We start from the raw sequence: 22,566 nt of genomic DNA on the forward strand, positions 1-22,566 counted from the left end.
GACCAAACACCTAAGCTTCAAAATGCCTGAGAATGCAATGCTGTCAAGAGGCAATAATAGGAAAACGACACCACAGTGTGTCGCCAAAAGTTGGGATGGCCATACGGTAACAGGATTTACGACTAGAGGTTTGGTGAAGAAAAGGAATGTAAAACAATCCTACAAAACTACTTGACATGTTTCAGGTGAAATAATTAACTATGTTGAAAAAAGGTTAACTTATATGTTGTCTTGGATTGGGGTCCCCAGGAGGCAGACTCAGAGACCAAGATTCACCTGCAGGATGTTTACTGGGGAGAGTTCGCAGGAGCAACACTGGTGAGGGGAGTGGGGAAGCACGAGTGGGCACGAGGTATACTGTGATGCAGTTGCAGCAGGGGCCCCTGGTGGGAGCTCTAGAGCTGGGACGGCCCTTCAGAGTTGTCCAGAATTGAGGCAAGGGTGCTATCTATGCCTCTGCATTGCCCACCAATCAAATGTTGGATGCAGGTTGCCCCCAGGATGAGAGCCTAATCTGGGGAGAAGTACCAACTTTATAGAGAGGGCAACTGTCTAAGAAGAATGTAGGTGTGGCAGCTGGGGGGTGGGGTAATGGGTACCTCAGTTCTGAAGAGGGGATTCAGGTAGTGTGACATGGCATCCACTATGCACTTGCACGATAATCCTGAGTGCAGTGCACAGTCACACACATTTAAATCACTCAGTACTCAAAGCAACCAGATTTTACAGGTGAGTCTCAGAGAGGTTAAGTGACTTGTCTCAGGCAGATCTACTCGTAAGTGGCAGGAAGATTTTCAGAAATCAAGTCCTATGATTTTTTTTCCAGCTTTACTGAGATATAATTGTCATATACCACATGTATGTTTAAGGTGTATATTGTGTTGATTTGATATACTTACATATTGTTAAATGATTACCAGCATTAGCTAACACCTCCATAACATCACATAATTATTGGGGGTTTTTTTTGGTGTGTGTGTGTGTGTGTTGAGAACATGTGAGATCTGCTCTCTTTAAAACTTTCAAGTAAACAATACGGTACTAGTAACTAAAATCACAATGCTCAGCATTAGAGCCCCAGAACTTAATTCATCCTCTAACTGAAAGTTCATAGTCTTTGACCAGTATCTCCCCATTTCCCCCCACACTCAGCCCTTAGTACCCACCATTGCAGTCTGTTTCTACAAAGTTGGCTTTCTTAGACTCCACATATATGTGGTATCATACAGTATTTGTCCTTCTCTGACTAACTTATTTCATTTAGTATATGTCTATGATGTTTTAAATTACAAATATCAAATTTTACTCATATCTAGGACGAAAGATCTCATAAAATGAAACTTAATATGAAAATTTTTAAAGGTATAGAAAAGTGTTTTACAGTGGAAATTTTTTATCTAAGTCAAAGGACATGAAAATTAAAATATTTTTCTTATGTGAGAAGCTAATTAGCCATGAAAAAATTCTTTATCCAATAAGAATCCAAAGTCACCTTTAGAGATAGAAAATTACCTCTAAGTGAATTAACACTTTATGCAAATTAAATCAAATAAATGTGCTTACTTTTTTCATTTTTACAGATTTGCGAGATAGTTTTTAGAATGCCCACATTTTTCTATATTTTCTCAAATGTATAATATAAATCAAGCTGTAAACATGTCTAACTTTAATATTCAGATGAGATAATCACAAAGCAAATATTAAAATAATGGGATTCAGGCAATGAAAATTTAATAATGAATTAATATGTTTATACTGCATAGGGGAAAATGTGTTTTAATGTCTAACAGAGATGTCTTTAAACAGTACTTAACAGGTAAGAAGCCAGTACATTTTTCCTAAGAAATGAAAATGCACTTTGTGAAGACAAGTTACATAACTGTTAGATTTCACCAATCTAAATGGTACCTGGAATCAAAAATCAAATACCATTTTTTAAAGCTCAGAAAAGATATACTTAAGAAAATAATTCATTTAAAAGAGACATTTTTTATTTCCTCTGTAAGTAGTAGCACAGCTCGCCATTTAGAAGACATAAAGTGGGTGACTGCCTATGGGGTAGGATTTTAGGGATGTGTCAAATGACTCTGACCTCAAAGTATCACTCCCACCAACTTGCCAATACTACTTAAAATTCCAGTTGGAGATTTACTCTTTGTCACAATAAGAATATCACAGTTCTATGAGAGAAAATAATATTCAGCTTTACTGGTTATTGATTCTTTGAGGCTATGATTTTTAATCTTGGCTTTCTGGAATTCCTCAGAAGGCCTGGGATAGGGCTGGTGGATAGGGGAGAGAGAATGGAGAGATACAGTCCCAAGCAGGAGATCAAATCTGATGAGTGAGTCTGTGGGGACAGCCACCATCCTGGCTTCAAAAGGGGTAGATCCTACTTTCATCTACTTCACATGGTACAAAGAAAGAACTTTGATGTATTAAAAAAAAAATTTTGAAAACTGTCTTAGCTGGAAAGAAAGTGTGGCATGCCTTTTGCCTAAGAGCCAGTTTTGAAGAAAGGGCGGTAGTGAGAGCCTGGGGTATCTGACAGCCTGAATTGGGTGTTGGAGATAGGAATGGAGGGAAGGTCAAGGGAGGCTGAGAATGGAGAGGCCTGCAAGATGGCCCTCTTTGGCTTCACAGTTACCATGGGAGTGGGCCTGTATCTCGTTCCTTTAAGCATTTAAAGTCACATTTTGTTGTTTTGTTTTAATTTTTTAAAGGGCTGCTCCTCAACTCCATTTTTTTAACTCCATTTTTGACAAAGTAAAATTTCTAAAACAAGGTACATGATCTTGCAAAAAATATTCAATTATAATTCTCGCTAAAGTCAATATATGAAAATGTTCAAAATTATCTAGAAGACGGTGGCAAGGTAAATGTGTTTGCCTGTCATGTCCTAAGCCAAGTAATTTCAATAAGCCCTTTATAAATGAGACTATTTCAAGGAGAAATGGAACAAATATTTTTGTCTAAATTAGTACATAAAATTACATTTAATTGGATTAAAATATCAGGTATGTGGGTGTATATGTATACCAGACCTTGGTAAAAAAAAAAAAGGTTTTTAAAAGTTTCTGGGTTCCATATATTCCTTCTCAAGGAAAGTAATAGCTTTTTCGATGAGAAAGCATAGTCACATCACCCTAATTCTACATTACTAGGGAAATGAACATTATACAATTAAATATGAGCCAAATCAGACTTCCCCAATTCTCAGCCTCAGAGCCTTTCGATAGACTATGTGTTAATGCTATTCGGTTTCTCCTTAATGTATCAAATATGCCCTGTAAAGGTAATTTTTCCCCTAATATGAATAGGTACTCTGAGTAACTAAAACCTATACAAAAGTTTACTATCGAGAGCAATACACTTTTATTTTAAGAAACAATCCATTTTTTATCATAAAACACTATTAAAACTGCAGGTAGATTAAGTAGGTGTAGATGCATCACTTCATTTGCACTTACTAGAAAATCTGCTTTCATTTCTATGTTCAAACAATGAATTAATGCTTGACAATATTCACGGTGAGTTTGGCTAACATAGATGTCAGTGGGTAATCCAGGGGACGGGAACATATGTAGGAAGAGAATCTCAGTGACTTGAGTGTCTCAAACACTGTGAAAAAGCTAATTGAGAGGTAAAAACAAATTAACTGCTATGGAGAAGGACAATCTCCCCGAGAGAGAGTGTGCCTGCAGCAGTAAGGTTCAGTGGTTGCATTTAGTCTGGGTAACTGCTGGGACAGTAATCCAGCTCTGGCCCGTGGACCTTCCCTGCTGACTGCCCACCTGGCAATTCTCTGGGCACCTTCAAGACTGTCAGGAGTGCACAGGGAAAGCCTGTCTCATTACAACAGCTCTGCATGGGAGCTGATGCCCCGCCCGACCAATTGCTCTTTCCTGATTTTGATACAGATGCAGTTTTTCTCTTCAGCGGGGCTAGGAAGGGAAGATTGTAGCTTCCTGCAAACAGAGATTTACACCTGGTTGCAGATGCCTGTCCGGAAATTGGCTGGGGTGAATACACTGGCATTTCCCCCCACCACAGGCCACAAAAAAATGAAAAAAATAAAGAGAAGGAAAGAAGATGGAAAAGAGAACTGGAAAGAAGAGTAGGTAAGGTATTTCAACACCTACTGCTAATAGCTATCCCATGAGATGCTGACAGGCATTCATGTGGTTTCAATTTTATTTGTCTTTAAAATGGGCAAGCCAACATTTGCCTTCTTGGTAAAATCTACATATGAAAATTGGTTATTTCCATCACATTTTGTCCAATTTTTAATAAATATTCTTGAAGTCACAAGATTAACATTGAATATTCCAATTTTACTACTCCAGCCACAATTTCTTTGAAAATAGTTTTTAAGTTGGTATGTTTTACTACTTATAAATTAAGAATATAAGATTAGCAGATACAAACTACTATATATAAAATAGATAAACAAGGTCCTACTGTATAGCACAGGGAACTATATTCAATAACTTGTAATAACATAATGAAAAAGAACATGAAAAAGAATATATATACACACATGTATGACTAAATCACTGTGCTGTACACCAGAAATTAACACAACAATATAAATCAAAAACTCTTCAATTTTAAAAAATTGTTAAGTATATGCTACCCAGTGGATGAACTAGATCCTGGACAAAGACATTCTTTAAAAATAAATCTCTGAATTATCCCTTTTCAAAAAATTAAATTTCTTTATGCTGTGAGAGAATACTATAACCAAGCAATACAAAAAAAGAAATGCTAAAAAAAATCTCCAAATCACAGCCCTCTGAATCTTGTTTTTATCTAGGTCACTAAGTCCACTGTATTTCCCTTGCTCACAGCCAGAGTGTTTTCATGTGAAGTTAGTGAAGAGTAAGCTTCAGGACACTTACTTGATCCAGCTCCTGAGACTGCTGGAAGCTGCTGGGAGATACAGAGTGTCAATAGGTGGGGAAGGAAAGCCAGTAGTAATCAGCAAGTATTTCTACGTAATAATGTAGCCTTATGTCTCATAAGCTGCCTTATGTCTCAGAAGAAAGGATCTGAATCTCCAGGTCTCCATCAATTTGTTGTATTTACTTTCTCATTCTAAATAAATATCCACTTCCTGGCTTAATTTTAAAGAGGCTCCTCTCCCCCAAATTTTACAAGATATTGGCCTTACAGAAACTGGATCTTCCTCTACTGGCAGCAAATGGAAGATAACCCACAAAGCATCATTGACCAATTGTCTGTGAAAAGCACTAATTCCAGTGAAAGGACTTCCCTGTAGCCATTTTCCACTCATTCTCCCACCTACTCACACACCCCACACTCTTGCTCATCAATTCCCTGTCTGATTGCCCAACTTCCTACTAGTTTTTCCACCCACCATCCCCTAAAGATTTGCTAATACCCTTTCCTATCAATTCTTTCTTTCCTGCCTCCCAGGGAAACACTAACATTTCTGACAGCATCTCCATGGGGATGAAGAGGAGGAGGAGTTGCAGGGAAAGAACAGGACTGGGAAGGCAGAAGTCACTGAGCCATGGCTGTAGCAGACATTCTCATAGCGACTGGGATGATGCCAGTGGCAGGCAATACAGGGTAAGAGAAGGTCTGGAATAGTAAGCAATTGCTCCAGAGACTTGTTACCTTAAAGGGCTTCAAAAATTATGGTGCACATTGAGTGTGACCATTAAAGGTAAAACTAATAAGAAATCTCATCAAACTAAAAGGTGCTATGATGTGACGTCAAAAGAATGCACTAGATTACCAAATAAAGTGCACACTGTGGTTGTGACTACATAGGGTATCTGAGTGCATATAGAAGTGATATGCAAGGGTGAGAATGATCATATAGTAAATAATGTGATTATGGGTAATAAAACTTTTTCCTAAAATTGTCCTAATGTTATTATGTTGTGTTTTCAATTTTTTTTTAAACAAGAGATTTTCCCATGGGAGGAATGGACATCAAAACCCAGACTGTATTTTTGTCCTGTATATCTCTTTAAACTTGGTACTATATCATGCAGAAATGAGACTGAGACAATATGGAACACAGAGTGCACCCTTTTAAGAGGTGACCTTTCAATATTAAGACCTAACCAAAAGCTGCTATTTTTAAATTATCAATGAAAGATATGATGAGGATGAGAAGCTCAGTGAAGAGTTAAAGATAACCATCTATGAAATGAAAAAGCATCCCCAGGGATGTTGAATCACACCCCATCTCTAGCCCCTAGCTGAGAACTTAGCTCTGGAAGATGGCTACAATATGTTATTTTGGTTCTTGAAGCTGACTGCTGGGCTCAACTATATATTCAACAGTTATTTAAATCATCAAACAGAAAAAAACTCATCTTTTTCATCAAAATGAATAGAAAGTAAGAAAAATTTTTATCAGAGCCATGGCTTTCAGTTATAAATGGAAAATGTACTGATTGACTGTTTGACTGATTGATTGATTGACTAATACATCATCTAACACTCTGCAGAGCACATGCCATAAGGTGGGATAAAGTTGTTCATAACCACAAAAGTCACAGCCCTTGCCCACAGTGCCTCAGAGGTAACTGGGTTACAGATAGTGCTCAGATAAAGGGCAGCTCATTCACACTCCATGAAAACTTAAAGAGTTTGGCCAGGCAATTGAAATGAACTGATTCTGGCATTAACAGAGGATGGTATGCTGAAACCTATGCTCAATCTCTCTCCAGTTGGAATTACACTTCCCCAGAGGTCAATTTTTACAAGCTGATGTCTCATTCAAAATACAAACAAGGAATGCCATTAAAGAAATAATTTATAGACAGAAAATATAATATTCATAATATTATTTTCAGAATAAAACTATATATTAATAGGAATTGTAGAGATAAAGGCTGAACAAAATACAATTGCTTTGAATGTTGTCACATTCAAATATAAACATAATCAAGAGGAAATGAAGAGATTTAGGTGGAAAAGAGCCATTCTTTGAGTAATTCAAATTTTACTCATTACAGTCTCTTGAAATATGAGATATGAGATTATAAAACAATATTAACTTGACAGACTTAACATGGTTACTCTATTATGATAAACAGAAGTTTCTTAGCTCCCTAAGCTTTCAGTACCTAAATCACATTGCCAAGTATGAATTTTTTTTCTCTTCCAAAGATGAAATAGCTAGGAGTAGTCTAGGACACATAGCCATCTTGTCCTGACAAATAACCAAGTCACCTTTTTCTCCAGTATATTCTTAAGTATTGATTTTACCAAGTGAACTCAGACATGTGTCACACTTATCCAATATAGATCCTTTTCCTTGGAAATGTAGTTTGAACATCAATCAGTCACCTGGCCTTTTACCTCTTAATTCCTATTGCCACTGTCTGCCAATTATTAAAGCTTGCCCATTTCTCCAAATACATTATTTTTTAAAACTGAAATACATAGTGACTATTGTGAAAAACATGTTTCTTGGAAAAGCATCTAAATGTTCATGATTAAATTTCTTCATTAAAATTACTTTTCTGGGTTGAAACTAAAGTTTATAAATCCACATCTCAAAGGCCTCTAGATATTTTCTTTTAAACCATATTCCCTGAATGGTGATATTAGCAGTTTTATCCAAACTCCAATTTGAGGAAGACAACACAAAAAGAAATTCAAGCTGAGTGGCATTGTTACAAAGGTCTTCAAATGGAGCAGAGTGTTTTGTCTCTGGCCAAACCCAGTGAGAGTTACAGAATGACACCCACCTTGAGCTGCAGCCCTCCTGGGATAAGAGTGTTTGCTGGAAGGCTTTTAATGTGTTGGTAGACGTAAGAGGAGAATTGCTCCTGCTCAGCCTGTAATTGGGGGCCAAGTTTAGAGAGATGACCTCTGTTGCTTTTGATAGCTGTCTGCAATTCATCAATCAGCCTGTTCACCTGAAGGGGTTAAATTACAAGAGTTGTTAGCAAGAAGTAATTGTTGATGTCACACCTATTGGATTTTTGAGTACCTAGTTTGATGTGGGGAAAATGACTTCAATACAAGAATTTGAGTATAGATCTATGTTCAAGTAAAGAGAATAAACGATATATACATTCCTTCATCAACATATTTTATTTATAGGAAAATTTCTAACTTTGTACTTTAGTAATATGGAATAGGACTCCATTTACAATTGCTGAATAAAAAATATCTGTGGATACAAAAAGAAATACGTACATCTTGACAAGTTTGTCAAGGACTTTAAAATTGTTTAACAGAATAAAGCCTTTCTAAGACTTTAAATAATTCAATACATGTACCAACAATAATATTTAATTCTATTATATGTATCTTCCTTTTCAGAATATTTTATTTTACCATTTGTATGTTATCTTTAAAATTTTTAATATGTATATTAAATTCATTAACATTTTGTGGGCCTTTTAAATAAATCTATCTATTCTCTTCTTTCCAAGTACTCCAAAATATATTTTTCCAAATTTCATAAATACAGTTTTTCAACACTTTCTACACTTCAAAGACAGTACTCTAGACAATATTTTACATATATATAAATTTCTGAGTAAGCACAGAATTTTTCAAGAAAAAACATAAGCTTAGAAACATGTACCCTTTATAGTTACATTTCTGGATTTCTAATCAGCATATTTAAGAGACATATGAACTTGACTTACGGATTATTAATAAGACATGCTGAGGACTCAAAAATACTAAGTTAATATTTTAATCCATACAGTTTACAAATTAAAAGTCATTACAATTCTTTGACTCTTCACGGTGCTAGATAAATTTATATTCTCTCTAATGGATTGGATTCTTACATAAGCACTGGTCGACATATGATAGCAATTGAAAGAGAGGAAGCAGAAATTCACTTTATCCATGACTCTTTAAAGTAATCAAATTAGACCCATCTAATGACAAATGACTCTGAACATGGCATGGACTTTCTGAAATCTTGGGTTAAAATCCTGTCTCTTCCATTTACTGAGAGACTTTGAACAAGTAATAAACCCTCATCCATAAATGATGAATAATACTGACATTACTACTAAGAATTAAATGAGATTAAAGACTGGACAGCACAATGGTTAACTTATAATAGATGCCTCATGTACATGTTACATTATTATAGTGTTTTCACTTTTAAATCAAGGTGTTTTCTATATATCAAGTTTTAATTGCTTTTCCTTTCCTATACCTGCTCCTATTTCACATGAAATAGATAAAAATTTGAAACTATTTGCTACATAGATTCTCCATCTCACTTCAGTGTTCACAGATAAAATGGGAGTCTCCCATGTACTGACAGCTCATCCTCTTTCTATCTTCCCTCAGCTGAAAATATGGTATTTCCCTCAACCAATTCTCATGTTAAATCTATGACTTCTATTCCCTCCAAAGAGGATTTCAAGGAAGTTAATGAAAGCAAGTTTGCACTATTATCCATATGACATAAATATTTATTTTTCTATTTTACCTAGTTAGTTAGAAATATATATATAAAAATATGTATATATTGTATGTTACTTCAATTACATTTAACTTTCCCCAAGACCTTTAGAAGCATTATGTGCATACAAACAAGCTAATTTAAATGATCCCTAATTTTCTTTGATCTCCTATATCTTTCTTATTTGTCCCTATATGATCAATCATCTACTCCCTTTAAACGTGGCTTTCTGCTAAATAAAGGGTTGGCAAACTTTTCCTCTTTAGGAGCCAGATAATAAATATTTTCGGTTTTGTGAGCCAGAATGTCTCCATCAAAACTATATGACCCTGCAGTTGTACTTTGAAAGCAGCCACAGGCAATATGCAAACACATGGGCATGGATGTGTTCCAATAAAACTTTATTTAGAAAAATAAGCCATGGGCTGGATTTGGCCCGGGGCTGCAGTTTGTCAACCCTTCTTTTAAACACATATATTTCCTCTCATTCCTTTCTTTTCTTGTAAGTAATACTCTGGCCCAAGCCCTCAATCTCTTCATTTCTCCCACCTACTTGTATTATCAGAATACCTACTGAGTGGTCCTCCTGTCCTTAGTCTCTCCTCCTCTAATCCACCCTGCCATCTCCACCTAATTAATCTACCTCCAATAGCATAATGAACCTTCAAGTAGCTCCCTCCTCCCCACATTCCTCATCTTGCAATTCAAGATTCAGGACCTTTTCTTACTTTCTAGGACTAATTCCTGTGCTTTCCATAGTATAGTTAACCATGTAAGAAAGTTATAAAATTTAAAATATAGAAATGATAGATGATTCAATGAGTCAGTGTTTTCATCCTTATCTTTACCATACTACCCTCTAGCAGTATTGTCCTTAAAGATGATGATATCTATCATACCAAAGCCAGAGACCAAAACAGGCTAGGTGACTTGCTCTTATACTTACCTGACAAAATCAAAATCTAATATCCAAAGGCCTTAAACAGAAAGACTCTACTTCTGGAAAGCACTGGTCCTCTCTGAACCCATCCCAAGTATTATATGATTCAAGAAGATACAATTTTACGTAGTCTTTAAAATATACTAAATATCATGCAACATATTTTGCTAATCAATAATACTGCTCTCTTTAATTTTATGTACTGCAAGTTGTGTTATAGAAAGCCACAAAAAAAAAAAAAAAGAAAGGAGGAATTTCAGGCTAAGACTTGAGAGCATTTTTATACATGACTGGTTTTACTGTCACAATCCATAGCTTTTTACTGATAAGGGATTTCATGTGACATCAGAAATCAACCAACCATACAACTGATGATGTCATTTGCATTCTAAAGGGCTATTGGTTAAAGTCTTAAAAGTTTCATTTTCTATAAATTCTTTGTTGCTTCAAAAATCTGTCTATCACTTTTGCCATTTTGCTTGGCCCCATGATTACTTATTAATGTATGTGAAATATAATTACACCAATTATTACCTGTTGTTTTAATAATCTGAAACTATCAAATAAGATGCCCCAGCAAAGATTAACTTATATCTTAAACATAGGAGAAAATATATCAAGAATCCTGCTACTGATGTTTTCTGACTGAAACTTTGTTACTTTACATATTCATAAGGCCTTTTATTCTCAAAGTGCTACATTTTATTCTCAGTTATTATGATAACATGTTACCCTTAAAGATAACGCTATGCATGAAATAACTTATATCCCAAAATCGGGTAGGTAAAACAATACTCCTGAATAATTTTACATAATACAATTTTTTTTTCCAAATCACAGATGTTGCTAAAAGGGAGAAAATGTTCTTTAAAATTCTTCATCATGAATCTTTTTTCTTGCAAATCCTTTTTTTTCCCTCTCTACAAAGGCAATGTGAATGGGAGTAAAAGAAGACAAAACTTGACCTTTTGTGATCCCAGCATTAATGGGTCTGTTCATAATTCAATCTACGTGTGTGTGGGAGCATCCATGTGGAAACATAGAGGCCTGAGAGACATAAAGCCTTTCCCTTTAAACATTATCTGACCCTATCAGTCCCATTCACAAAAGAAGGCTTACGTATGCATATGTTGAAAAAATGCACCATCTCATTGTGCAGCAGAAAGCCTACACATTCTACTTCTCATTCGCTGTGGAAATGCAGCACGGAAGTGACACTTGTACAGAATTTGGGAGAGTGACAAATGAGCAGAAGGTAGCAAAAAAATTTTAGTGTTCTGATGAGGAAGCAAATCAAAATTCTGAAAGAATGCAAATGCACACCTGTCTATAAACTTACATGTAGGTTTTTGTATAAGACGTAGGGAAGTTTAGTCATGTTTTTGTGACACATACATGCAACCCTTGAATTTAATTAAATTCTCAAGATGATTTAGAGTCAGCACAAAATATTATTGTTTATAATCATTCTAAAATGTATACATATCAAAGTTGTACACTCTGAACCCTACATTCTGGATACTGTACTTTGACTGTTAGGAATGACTCTGAGGAGCTTGTGGTTTTTCTAGTGATGAGTTCAGCTGTCGGCCTGAATGCTATGTGGCCTTGAATCCATCTATGTTGTGAGGAGACTCCAGAGCACTCTGTACTGAATTGTCACTTGAATTCACCACAAAGGGTGGCAGTCTCCATGCTAGGAACATCATCTTGGCATGTAACATATGAGATGGTCTCGAAGCCAGGTCAGTGCTTTAATGTAAGACCAAGACACTTTCTAATTTACAACATAATTAAGAAGAATCACTGTACGTCAGAAATTGACACATTGTAAACTGACTATAATTCAATTAAAAAAAAAAAGAAGAAGAAGAAGAACCAGAAAGGGGGCAGGAAGATGAAAATGGGCATTTTTAACTCCCTAAAATCTCTTATTGTTTCAGGCCCAAGGGTACAGTGTTTCTCAGGTTAAGAAGCAAACATAACCAGACTTTATGAATGAAGACTAGAAAAGACATGGGAATCCATGAGCAAAATTAAGCGTCTCTTGATTTGGAAGGATGTACCAGGAAACCTGAAGTGCGTATCACCTCTTATTCCAACTACTTCTACTACTCCCAACTTTTTAACAGTTTCCTAGAAGCCCTCTGAGACAAATTATTTTGGAAAGAGATTTATGTTGTTTCCAGCCAGGGGTCACTTATGTGCTACCTATAAGCCTATTTAAGAGTCTAACATCCCCATCAACTCATGAGGAAAGGGGTGATTGAAAGCAGAAACATTTAGAAATATCTTTATAAATCATCTGGCAATAGGGCTACGATGATGACAATAAGGATGATGTTAACTATACCTTCTGAGGAAGCAGTAAGAATGCACTTCACAGACAAACTACTGGAGCACAGATGACCAAGGATCTGAGCTACTCTGCTCTGAAATCTATCATCAGGTTGGCACCAATGGCTGAGGATACCAAGGCAGGTCCAACCCAGGGAGTCACAAGACTTCTCTGACGGACAATTCTGACTCAGTATGTCACGAATTTGCCCAACCCTCCTTAGACTGCATGACAGTCGAGACTACTTCCACCCAGTCTCCCTACCTCTTTCCTTTACCTGTGTTCAAGCCTGCACTTCAGTCTGACATGTCTCCCAGCCTTACCCAAAGCGCTCTCCATTTTCTCTCACAGGAATTTCTTCTATTAAAATCTGTACAGTTTTTTTAATCCTATCTTGGTATCAACTTTTCAGAAAATCTGGAATAGCATACTTTTAAACTGATATACTAAATTACATGTAGATTTCCAATAGACCATTTCTAAAAAGCTTGATATAACATATATCATCACCTCAAAGTAATCTTATGATATATACATTATTATTATTCCCCATTTTCATGTGGAAAAAGTACATGAAATAAAATAAGATTTTAAGATAAAACTATAGGCAACAGAAATATAAATCTAAATCTCAGATTTTCTGATGTTTACTTTAGGTTTTGAAATATGTCTAGAAATATAATATTTTTATAAAAAAGAAAACCATGGGTAAAAATAAATGTAAATGTCACATCTCCCACATTTTTCATTTCTCTTTATCATCATGGATTTCACATCTCTATATATGAATTAGGGACAAAACTTGATGTCACTGACTTAGCCATCAAGATGAATATAATCACTTTCAAATTACTGACATAAAAATTATTCTCATGGTGTGTGGAATATATTTAGAGGTTATTACACACAAACACACACACACAGATACCTATTCCCTTCACTGTGTATTTGATTTCTGAAGCAAACAAAAGGCATTTGGAGCCATAGCTGATCAAGCAAATGTGTAACCAAATAAGGCCCTTTGCAGGAAGAACAGTGATGTATATAGGCACTAAATAAACACAAAGATGATAATAAAGAAAAAATAACAAATAAAGTTAAATACTGCTGGATTTTCCAGAAAAGATAATTTTCATTTCCAGTGTTGCTAACAAGGTGGTGTTTAAAATAATATTTCTAGCATAATGATCATTTTCCTGGGCCACTTCAAGTTTTCAGTTCCACTGAAACTGTAATTTTGCATAAATATCAAAGAGCAAAATAATTATATTATAAAATAAGAAAATAGTTAATCTCTTCATTCTTTTAGATTATTTTCTATTTTATCTCTAATAATAATTTGTTATTATAGATATAATTTCAATTGTACTAATTCAACCAGATATTTATTTGCATTTTCTAAAGTTGACCATATCAAGATACATGATCTATTCACTTTGAACTTACTGTGAAAATGTAATAAAACTCTCCGACTGTGATAAAAACATTTTTCAAATGGATAGAAGACAATATTTTTTAAATTAATAACTAACAATCTTGTCCTTTAACTTGTTCATATTAAGTGAAATGAACCAGAACTATAACCTAAATCTATCCAATTGTTATTTGTTATACCTTAGAAAAAATTCAAGTAGAATTTTTCCTATGAAATATTCTCTACTGAGATCACCAATCAATGTCTACAATATAGTCTTTAATATTGGGCATATATAAGTCTCAAATATTAATGTAGTCTCTAACTTAAAGAACTAAATCCTCTCAGGAAAATTTGATGCACTGTGTATTTTCATCTATTGTAAAATAACATAGCGAGCAAAGGAGAGGCAATCACAGTGATAAGAAAATCTTAAAACCCCAAAGCTTGGAGAGATTGCTTTGCCAAAATGTCAAAAGAGAATTACATAAAAATTTGATTTTTAAATATTCATGCTATCTTGTTCTTTAAGTTGCATATAGATTTTATTTACTGACAGTAGCACATGGAAATTAGCAAATTCATGATCCTTCCTCAGAGAGATTAAATGCTTTTGCATTCCAGGAAACTAGATTAAAATAATTTTCCCCTTTTGTCTAACACCAGTTTTGTATTGTTATTTCATTTATGGAATATGCTGTCAAATTCACAGCATGAGGTCTGGAGAGAAGCAGCCTTGCTTTAATAGTTCTTCATTGCAATATTGTCTACAGAATCTTATGATTAGCTCACTTAGGCTGACATTAATAAACTACAGTTTTTCCTTGATAAAAGATAACATTGTTAACAATTCTAAAATTCAGAATAATAATTCTATTCCTACAAAGTCAGAAAATAAAAAAGATTTTAGTATTCATTCAAAATTCAACAAAATTTCAATGTTTTTCCTTTGTCAGCATGTTTCGTAATTTCTAGATTCAAATTACCTGTAATAATTTCCTAATTTACATAATTTATGAGAAAGTATTCATAAGTAGTTTTCAGGAAATTACAATATGACTTATTCTTTCAAGCATATAATTATTTTTCAAGCTGCCTATATCAATAAAATGATTTCTAGTTTTGATGAGTTTTTTTCATCATATTGTTACCAGATAACTATAGTTGGTTCACTACCAAACCCAAGTAAAATCTGTCCAAATTTAAAAATTAGTATTCATTGTAGTTTTATAATACAGTTTAAAAAGTAAGTTTCATACTTCTTCTTGTGCCTGATGGTGTTCTTTTGCTGTCATTGAAAGAATGAATTTTTCAGTAAATTTCCCTTTCTGTTCATCCACAGCCAGGTTCAACTAGAAAAATAAATAAATAAATAAATAAATAAATAAATAAATAAATAAATAAGATGAAAATAGGCACCTATTGACACCTAATAGCAACATTTATTCAAACAACTGATTTAGTATATTTGTGGAAGGTGATTCCAAATTAATTTGGCCCATGCATATGTGAAAATAAACTCCATTTAGATTAAATAAGTTGAAAGTTCATTTTTTATATTTAAAACATTTAACACTGAATTTTTCACTTCTACTTTTATTGTTTTTAAGCCTATTAAAATATGATTTGAGAGGGGATCCTTAATTACAGGCATTTGACACTGATAAGTACTTTTTAAAATATTTTGTCAAAATGAAAACAGCAACTTTTTCTTAAAATTAGGCTGATATTTCCTATTAGAAGCTTTCACTGCCAATAGGGAATAAATTGGCTGCTTTTATGTCAGGATAAGAATTTAAGGATATAAACCAAAAGCAAATTCTACTCAAACACTCTAGACAGTTTAAAATGATTTATCACATTTCCTGACAAAGAGTATCTTAAATACATGAACAGTTACCTCCAGCCGGCACAAAGCTAGATAAAGGTCTCCTACTACTACTGCTAAACCATGTTATAAAAAGGTGAATGTGGTTCATTCTATATTACCTTATAAATAATCTGCACTGAACCAAAATGTTAGTTTCAAACAAAGGAAAAAGCTAAACTTACACAATAATATCACTCAACAAATTGGTACTAATAGAAAGAAAGAAGATAGCAGCCTGATACAGAACCTTCTGAATTGGAATATTTTAACAATTCTTAAGCAACAGTGCCATGTTGTATCTCCTTGTTGAAGATTAAGAATAAATAATGACCATGCTTTTTTTGTTTTGTTTTGTTTATTTTCTCAATGTTGTTGTTGTTTTAAATAGGCTTTCTCAATTGTATGCCTAGCAAATCATGCTTGAGTTAACGTGAATCTTTAATTCATACCCTTCCTGAAGACCCACTCCTGTACTTGGGATAAAACAGGGTGGGGACCAACAAGATGGCCTCCCCCACCTAGTTACTCTTGTATGCTATAAGAATAGTGTCAAACCTGTGAACTCTTCGTCCACTGATAGGTGATACAACTCAGTATATCAGAGATTCTGTTCTGGTAGAGGGGAAAAGCTGAGGAACCCTTAGGTGATCCTGATGATCACTCTAGATAAGGAGCTGAAAAACATTTCTGTAAGAATCTGATAGTAAATATTTAGGCTTGGGGAGTAGGAGGGGCACACAATCTCCTTAGCAATTATTCAAAATTTGCCCTTGTTGCCTGAAATAGACAATACATAAACAAATGAGTATGGCTATGTCCCCATAAAACTTAAAAAACAAACAAGTAGCAGACTAAATTTGAACAGCAGGCAAAATTTGCTGCACCCTGTCCTAGATTAAGGATCACTGAAAACAAGTTTTTAAAAAAAATCATCATGTGATATATATGATGACTATAGTTAACAATGCTATATGGTATATTTGAAAGTTTATTAAGATGGTAGATCCTAACAGTTCACAAGGATTCATCATTTTTTTAAACCATATGAAATGATGGATGTTAACTAAATTTACCATGGTACTCATTTCACAATATATGGAAGTCAGGTCATTATGTTGCTCACCTTAAACTTACGCAAGATCATATGTTAATTATATCTCAATAAAACTGGAAAAAAATCATCTTATGAGACTATTCTTGGAATCAATCTCCCCAAGAAGTATTTTTTCCTGTGCTGAAGTAATACAAAAAAATGTAACATCATATTATAAAAAGTCAAATATCAAACAACTTCCACACATGGAAGCGTATGTGTAAACGGTGACACAACAAACTTGTGTCAAGTCTCTATAATTATTTCTTTACCAGGGGAGTCTCATTCCAGGAGGATATGTGAAGGAAAGCGACTGGGGAATATTCACCAAGCTCATCTATTCCTTACAAAATTAACTTCCAAATGCAAAAACATTCAGAGCAGATCTTTTCTGAAGGGAAGCAAAACAAAACAAAAACAGAGCTATGAAACTCTTTGGTGCCACAGTGGTAAGTCAGGTTCTAATGAGGTCTCCCAGGGCATGACATTCAGAACTGCTTCCAAGTAACTCTTTAAAAAGTAGGAATTCTTTACCTCTGAAACCACCACAGTTGGAAAAATCACCTCATTCTAACACTCAGCTTCTAAAGAAGCACTATGCTAATCTACAGAAGCTGAGGGGAAAATATACCAACATTACTGAAAAGCATCATATGCAAAGTACCAAATAGAAAATCCAGTAAGATACTGAGAAATAAATCATCAACAAAATATAAGGATACACCCTTGTTGCCTTTTCTGAAAACAGACCAGCCATTCTAAAAGAGAAATATCTTAATACAATCATTTAGAGGAAATTATGGAAAGTAAAAAGTCAAATTGAGAGAGTACATTTTCACTTTGAGGTATTAATAATATGTAGTCCTAACAACACCGCTCCCTCGAGTTTCAGACACAATAACAATAATAGGATCCTTCTCTCCTGTCACTTTGGAAGAGAACAACCCATTTCTTCATTACAACAAAACTAGATGCCTTTGATTGGCGATTCTTATCTAAAATATATGAAATAATGTTTTGTCAATGGGTTTGAAATTTCTGAGGCTAATTTTTCATGTATAAAGAGGACAGAAACTTCAAATTAAAAATCAAAACAAACAGGAAGGATGAACCTTGAGAACATTATTTTAAGTGAACTAAGTCAGATGGAGAAAGATATATAGCATATGATATCACTTATCAGTGGAACCTAAGAAAACAACAACAAACAACAAACTCACAGATACAAAGAACAGGCTGGTGGTTGCCAAAGGTGGGATGGGGGTTGAATGGTGGGTAAAATGGGTGAAGAAAGTCAAAAGGTACAAACTTCCAGTTACAAAATAAATAAGTCATGGGGATGTAATGCACAGCATGGTTGAACTATAGTTAATACTGTATTGCAAATATGAAAGTTGCTAAGAGAGTAGATCTTAAAAGATCTCATCACAAAAAAAATCTGTAATTATATATAGTGAGGAAATGTTAACTAGACGTTATTGTGATCATTTCTCAATATATACAAATATCAAATCATTATGTTATACACCTCAAACTAATACGTTATATGTCAATTTAAAATTATACCTCAATTTAAAAAAAGGATGGCTAAAATTGTAGATAACCACGAAAAGCCAAATCTCTACCAAAAAGGGGAGTGGGAAACTGAGTCACCTTTGTCTAACTATATCATGCCCTTTTTAAATGTGAGAAACACCCCCAATTGTTTGTTGTACATATCAAAATTTAACAAGCTAAACAGGAAGGTTTAATTCACCATTTTTGTCAAAGCTTGCTGCTAAGATTTTAAAAATATGTAATTAACAAACATTAGCTATCCATAATTAGGTTAAAGTTGACTCATTCAATGTTAATGGTAAACAGAACAATCAATAGACTAGTCAAAGACAGTAGCAGATATGGAAGAAGCAAGGAACATAACAGCTCTGTCAAAGAGAATTAAACAAAATGATTCAAGGAAATGGGCTGATTAGAGAAACAAGATTAAAACGGAGTAAGTTCACCTCAAACAAAAAATGTTTAGGAATTAAGAAAAGGAATCCTCAAAAGTACACCTGAAACAGCAGATTCCAATGAAATGATTTCTACTTGTTACCTTTTAGACTATATTTTACCTTTTACCTTTTAGACTATATTTTACATAAAACTATTAATGCTGAAGTGGGAAGCATTATACCTTCTCTAAGGTCCTAGGTCCTAAAGGGTAATAGATTAGTAATACATAGTTTTATATAAGACATATGGCCCACTTGACTATAATAGAAAGTGCTCTTAGTTTTGAGGAATTCTTCAAACATTTGCTGGCTCCAGGAAAGCTCTACCACAGGCATTCTAGAGAGGAAGACAGATTCAAGACCGCCTGCTGGAGAAATATAGACAGAATAGCAGTCTTCTGATTTTATGTGTCATTAGCAGTATATGCCTTTTTGTTCCTGTTTTTTTTTAACTCACCTCTAAAATAAATTTATAAAAATCATAAAGACTAATAGTGTAAAAATTTTAACATGATAGGAAGGTATAATAAAATCTATTTTATAGGAGAAAATAACTCTAAAATGTAGAGTCTAATTATTAACACCTTTAGAAAAGGTACAGTAATCAAAAAAGCTGGCATGTTACATGTAATTCATATTGACATTCTAGCTAGGTACTAACCAAAGAGGGAAGAGCCAGTTAATCTATCCAAACTTTCAGTGCTCTGTAGTTCGGCGCACCGTTTTCTTTGTATTCAGAAGAACATCTAATGATTCAAATGTGAAGTATATGCTACGCGTTGTGTAGAATGGTCTTAATAAATCAACATAACCACAAGAAAACTAAATCTATCTTTCTATCAAAAATCTATTTCTGAAAAGTAAATATTGATCTTTTAACAAATTATCCTGATCCATATTTTACATGCAGATCAATATAGGCAATACAGTTTAGCATAAACAACAGGACAATCGGCCTTCATATATATTGACAAGTTTCCCAATGGTCTGTTAATATACAAAAGACTGGGACAAATTACTTATTTATATATACAAAACATGGCTATAAAGACCAGCTGCAGGTATTTTTTTGGAAAGTGCATTTTAATAAGGTCCTATTCAGTTAAGGAACAAATGGGGAAGAAGTAGTTTGCACTACAGAGTTTAGCGCAAGAGCTTTCTCTTTTTCTTACCACGAAATCAATCATTTGTCCAGACTGTGGGAGTCAGAGTTAGTTACTGAAAAGAGCTCCGTATATAAACAAGTCAATAACTCATTGTGTGTTATTGTTGAGCTGAAGAAGTAGGCTTTCAAAAAGCTGCCCCTGCTTCTCTCAGAATGAATGTCACTGTATTCAGGGACTGGGAGAGAGTCCTTTGTTTCCAGCCATTGCTGGCTGCCATTTATGTATGGGAACAGGAGGTAGCTGCTAGGAGTGTGGGGGAAGCCACTATTTGGTATCACGGATGTCCGGGGGAAACTCTGAATTTTGTCAGCCTAAATAATTTGTGTTTGGAAATACATTAATGGAATGGATGAAGAGTTGCCACACACACACGTAAAAAACTGGTAAAGGAATTAAATGATAATGAGTCTGTATCATTTTAAATTGGATCAGGTTGTTATTTTTGGTCCCCTAATTGTCAACAAAGATGAAACCAAAATATAGGCAATGGTTTGAAAAGTTCAAATGTACAAAATTAAACCAGCGAACAGGTCAACGTGTCAAATAAATGCTATCTCTTTCTGCTATAGATATTAAAGGTGACTCATGGAACTCTCAGATGCGGTTTTCAAAGTGTGTGTGTATGTGAATTTCTTTTTTTTCTAAACACCTTTATTATGGTATGATTCCTGTTCAGTAAAATACACATATTTCAGATGAACAGTTTGATGGGTTTTGATAGATGTATACATGAATGAAACCACCACCACAATCAAGACAGCTAACAAGTTTGTCTAAAGGGATGCAAAAGAGAATTCTCTATAATAATTTACCTTCAATTTATTTAGCACTTAAAGAAACAAACCGCTTTTTAAAATCTCCTTCTATTCCTGTTTTTTTTAAAAGTAATCATAAACAGATTTTAGCCTTTCCACATTCTGCGGGGAAAGTGGTGCTCAGTTAGTCCTGACTCAGCAGCCAGATTATATACTTTCCACCTAGACATTCTGTCACAATTAGGAATGCCACACGCCCTGATCTGAACTCAGCTTGCCCTCTCAGAATGACTCTCTATTCCGTTTCTCCACTATCATGTGCAGGTTTGGGAGGACTGTGCTACTCTGGCCAAGGGGCAGGCCCCTGACCCTTCAGACCAACCAGCTTCTCTCATGAGATACAGAGTCAGGAGGTGAACCACACAGAGACGTAAACACCTGGGGAGAAGCTGTCCCACTAACAGCACCCTGAAGAGATTGTCCCTAAAATCCAGATGTCTGGGGCTCTTCTAGATCTTTCTACAGCCCCTTTCTTTGGTCTTTTCTTGAATTCCATGTGCTATCACCTGCCATCCCATTATATTCCATTTTTGCCTAAGTTAGCCTGAGACAGACCCCACTGATTGCAACCAATAAACTCTAACAGATATGTCACATATGTCCTCACAGTAAATGCCCCATTACTTCAGAGGATCTGAAAGAGTCTCTATTCTTTGCAACTAAAGGTATCCCATTCAAACATCTTTATAATGTGTCCTTCAGGTATTATAATGGGTAATGTAACAAGAGTAATGGCTTAAAAATTATGCTTTTCTTTTTGGTGTTTGCACATACAAGGCTGCCTAAACTATTCCAGGTGTCCCTAGGATTTGTCACAATAATACAATACTGCTTCTGACATGTACAACAAAAATGTGAAACAAAACAATATACTAGCTTATAAGACTGTTGCCTTGAGAGAGGATCTGAATCTCAAGGAAACCCTTTACTCCTTCCGATTAGCATATAAACAGCTAAACTTAGATGACTCAGCCCATAAATTTATCCTTGTAAATTAGGAGTAATGATTGACTACTGTTAAGCCTTTGCTGGAGTCAAGAATAAGGAATATAAATGTAGGAACAAAATAAAAGCCAACCTCTTTCTGTCCTAGAGGAAAAATTGGAAGATGTTTCAGAGAGAGAGGCAGGAAAGTAAAATAGCCAGAAGAGTTAAGTCCTAAGTTCCCCTTTTTAGGATGTGGCTTGGATAGGAGACAAATGTCAGGCAAGTGGAATCAATCCTTTGGCAGAGGGGTCTTCTGCTCCCCTCCCCCCAATATGCACACACAGAGGAAGCTGTCTTGTAGCAACTTAGGACACAGCCACATTGACAAGATGACATGATACTGGCAGACAGAGGGAGGCCTGAGGTTTAGCTTTCCCAAACCACTCTTGGTTTCTGTGTCCTATGACATGAAAGAATCGTAGTTTTAGGCTGAGAAGTCGGCCACAGGCTATTGGCATAGTGAGGGAGAGGTGGCCCTACTGTGAGAGCAGCACCACAAACTCAAGCCAGGGCCAAATGTGT

At 34.9% G+C, this 22,566-nt stretch overlaps 1 protein-coding gene across 7 annotated transcripts in view; it reads right to left on the minus strand.

Moving 5' to 3' along the window:
* Nucleotides 1-22,566, minus strand: part of DCDC1 (doublecortin domain containing 1) — a 382,148-nt gene that overhangs the window by 191,227 nt on the left and 168,355 nt on the right. For all 7 annotated transcript variants that reach the window (XM_072969711.1, XM_072969714.1, XM_072969715.1 and 4 more), the window contains exons 9-10: nucleotides 15,379-15,471; nucleotides 7,737-7,907 (exon numbers count right to left, since the gene is read on the minus strand). In XM_072969711.1, the coding sequence (XP_072825812.1) occupies nucleotides 7,737-7,907; nucleotides 15,379-15,471 (264 nt within the window). The remainder of the gene's footprint in view (nucleotides 1-7,736; nucleotides 7,908-15,378; nucleotides 15,472-22,566) is intronic.

The sequence above is a fragment of the Vicugna pacos genome, chromosome 10 (genome assembly GCF_048564905.1).
Source record: "Vicugna pacos chromosome 10, VicPac4, whole genome shotgun sequence".
Lineage (NCBI taxonomy): Eukaryota > Metazoa > Chordata > Mammalia > Artiodactyla > Camelidae > Vicugna > Vicugna pacos.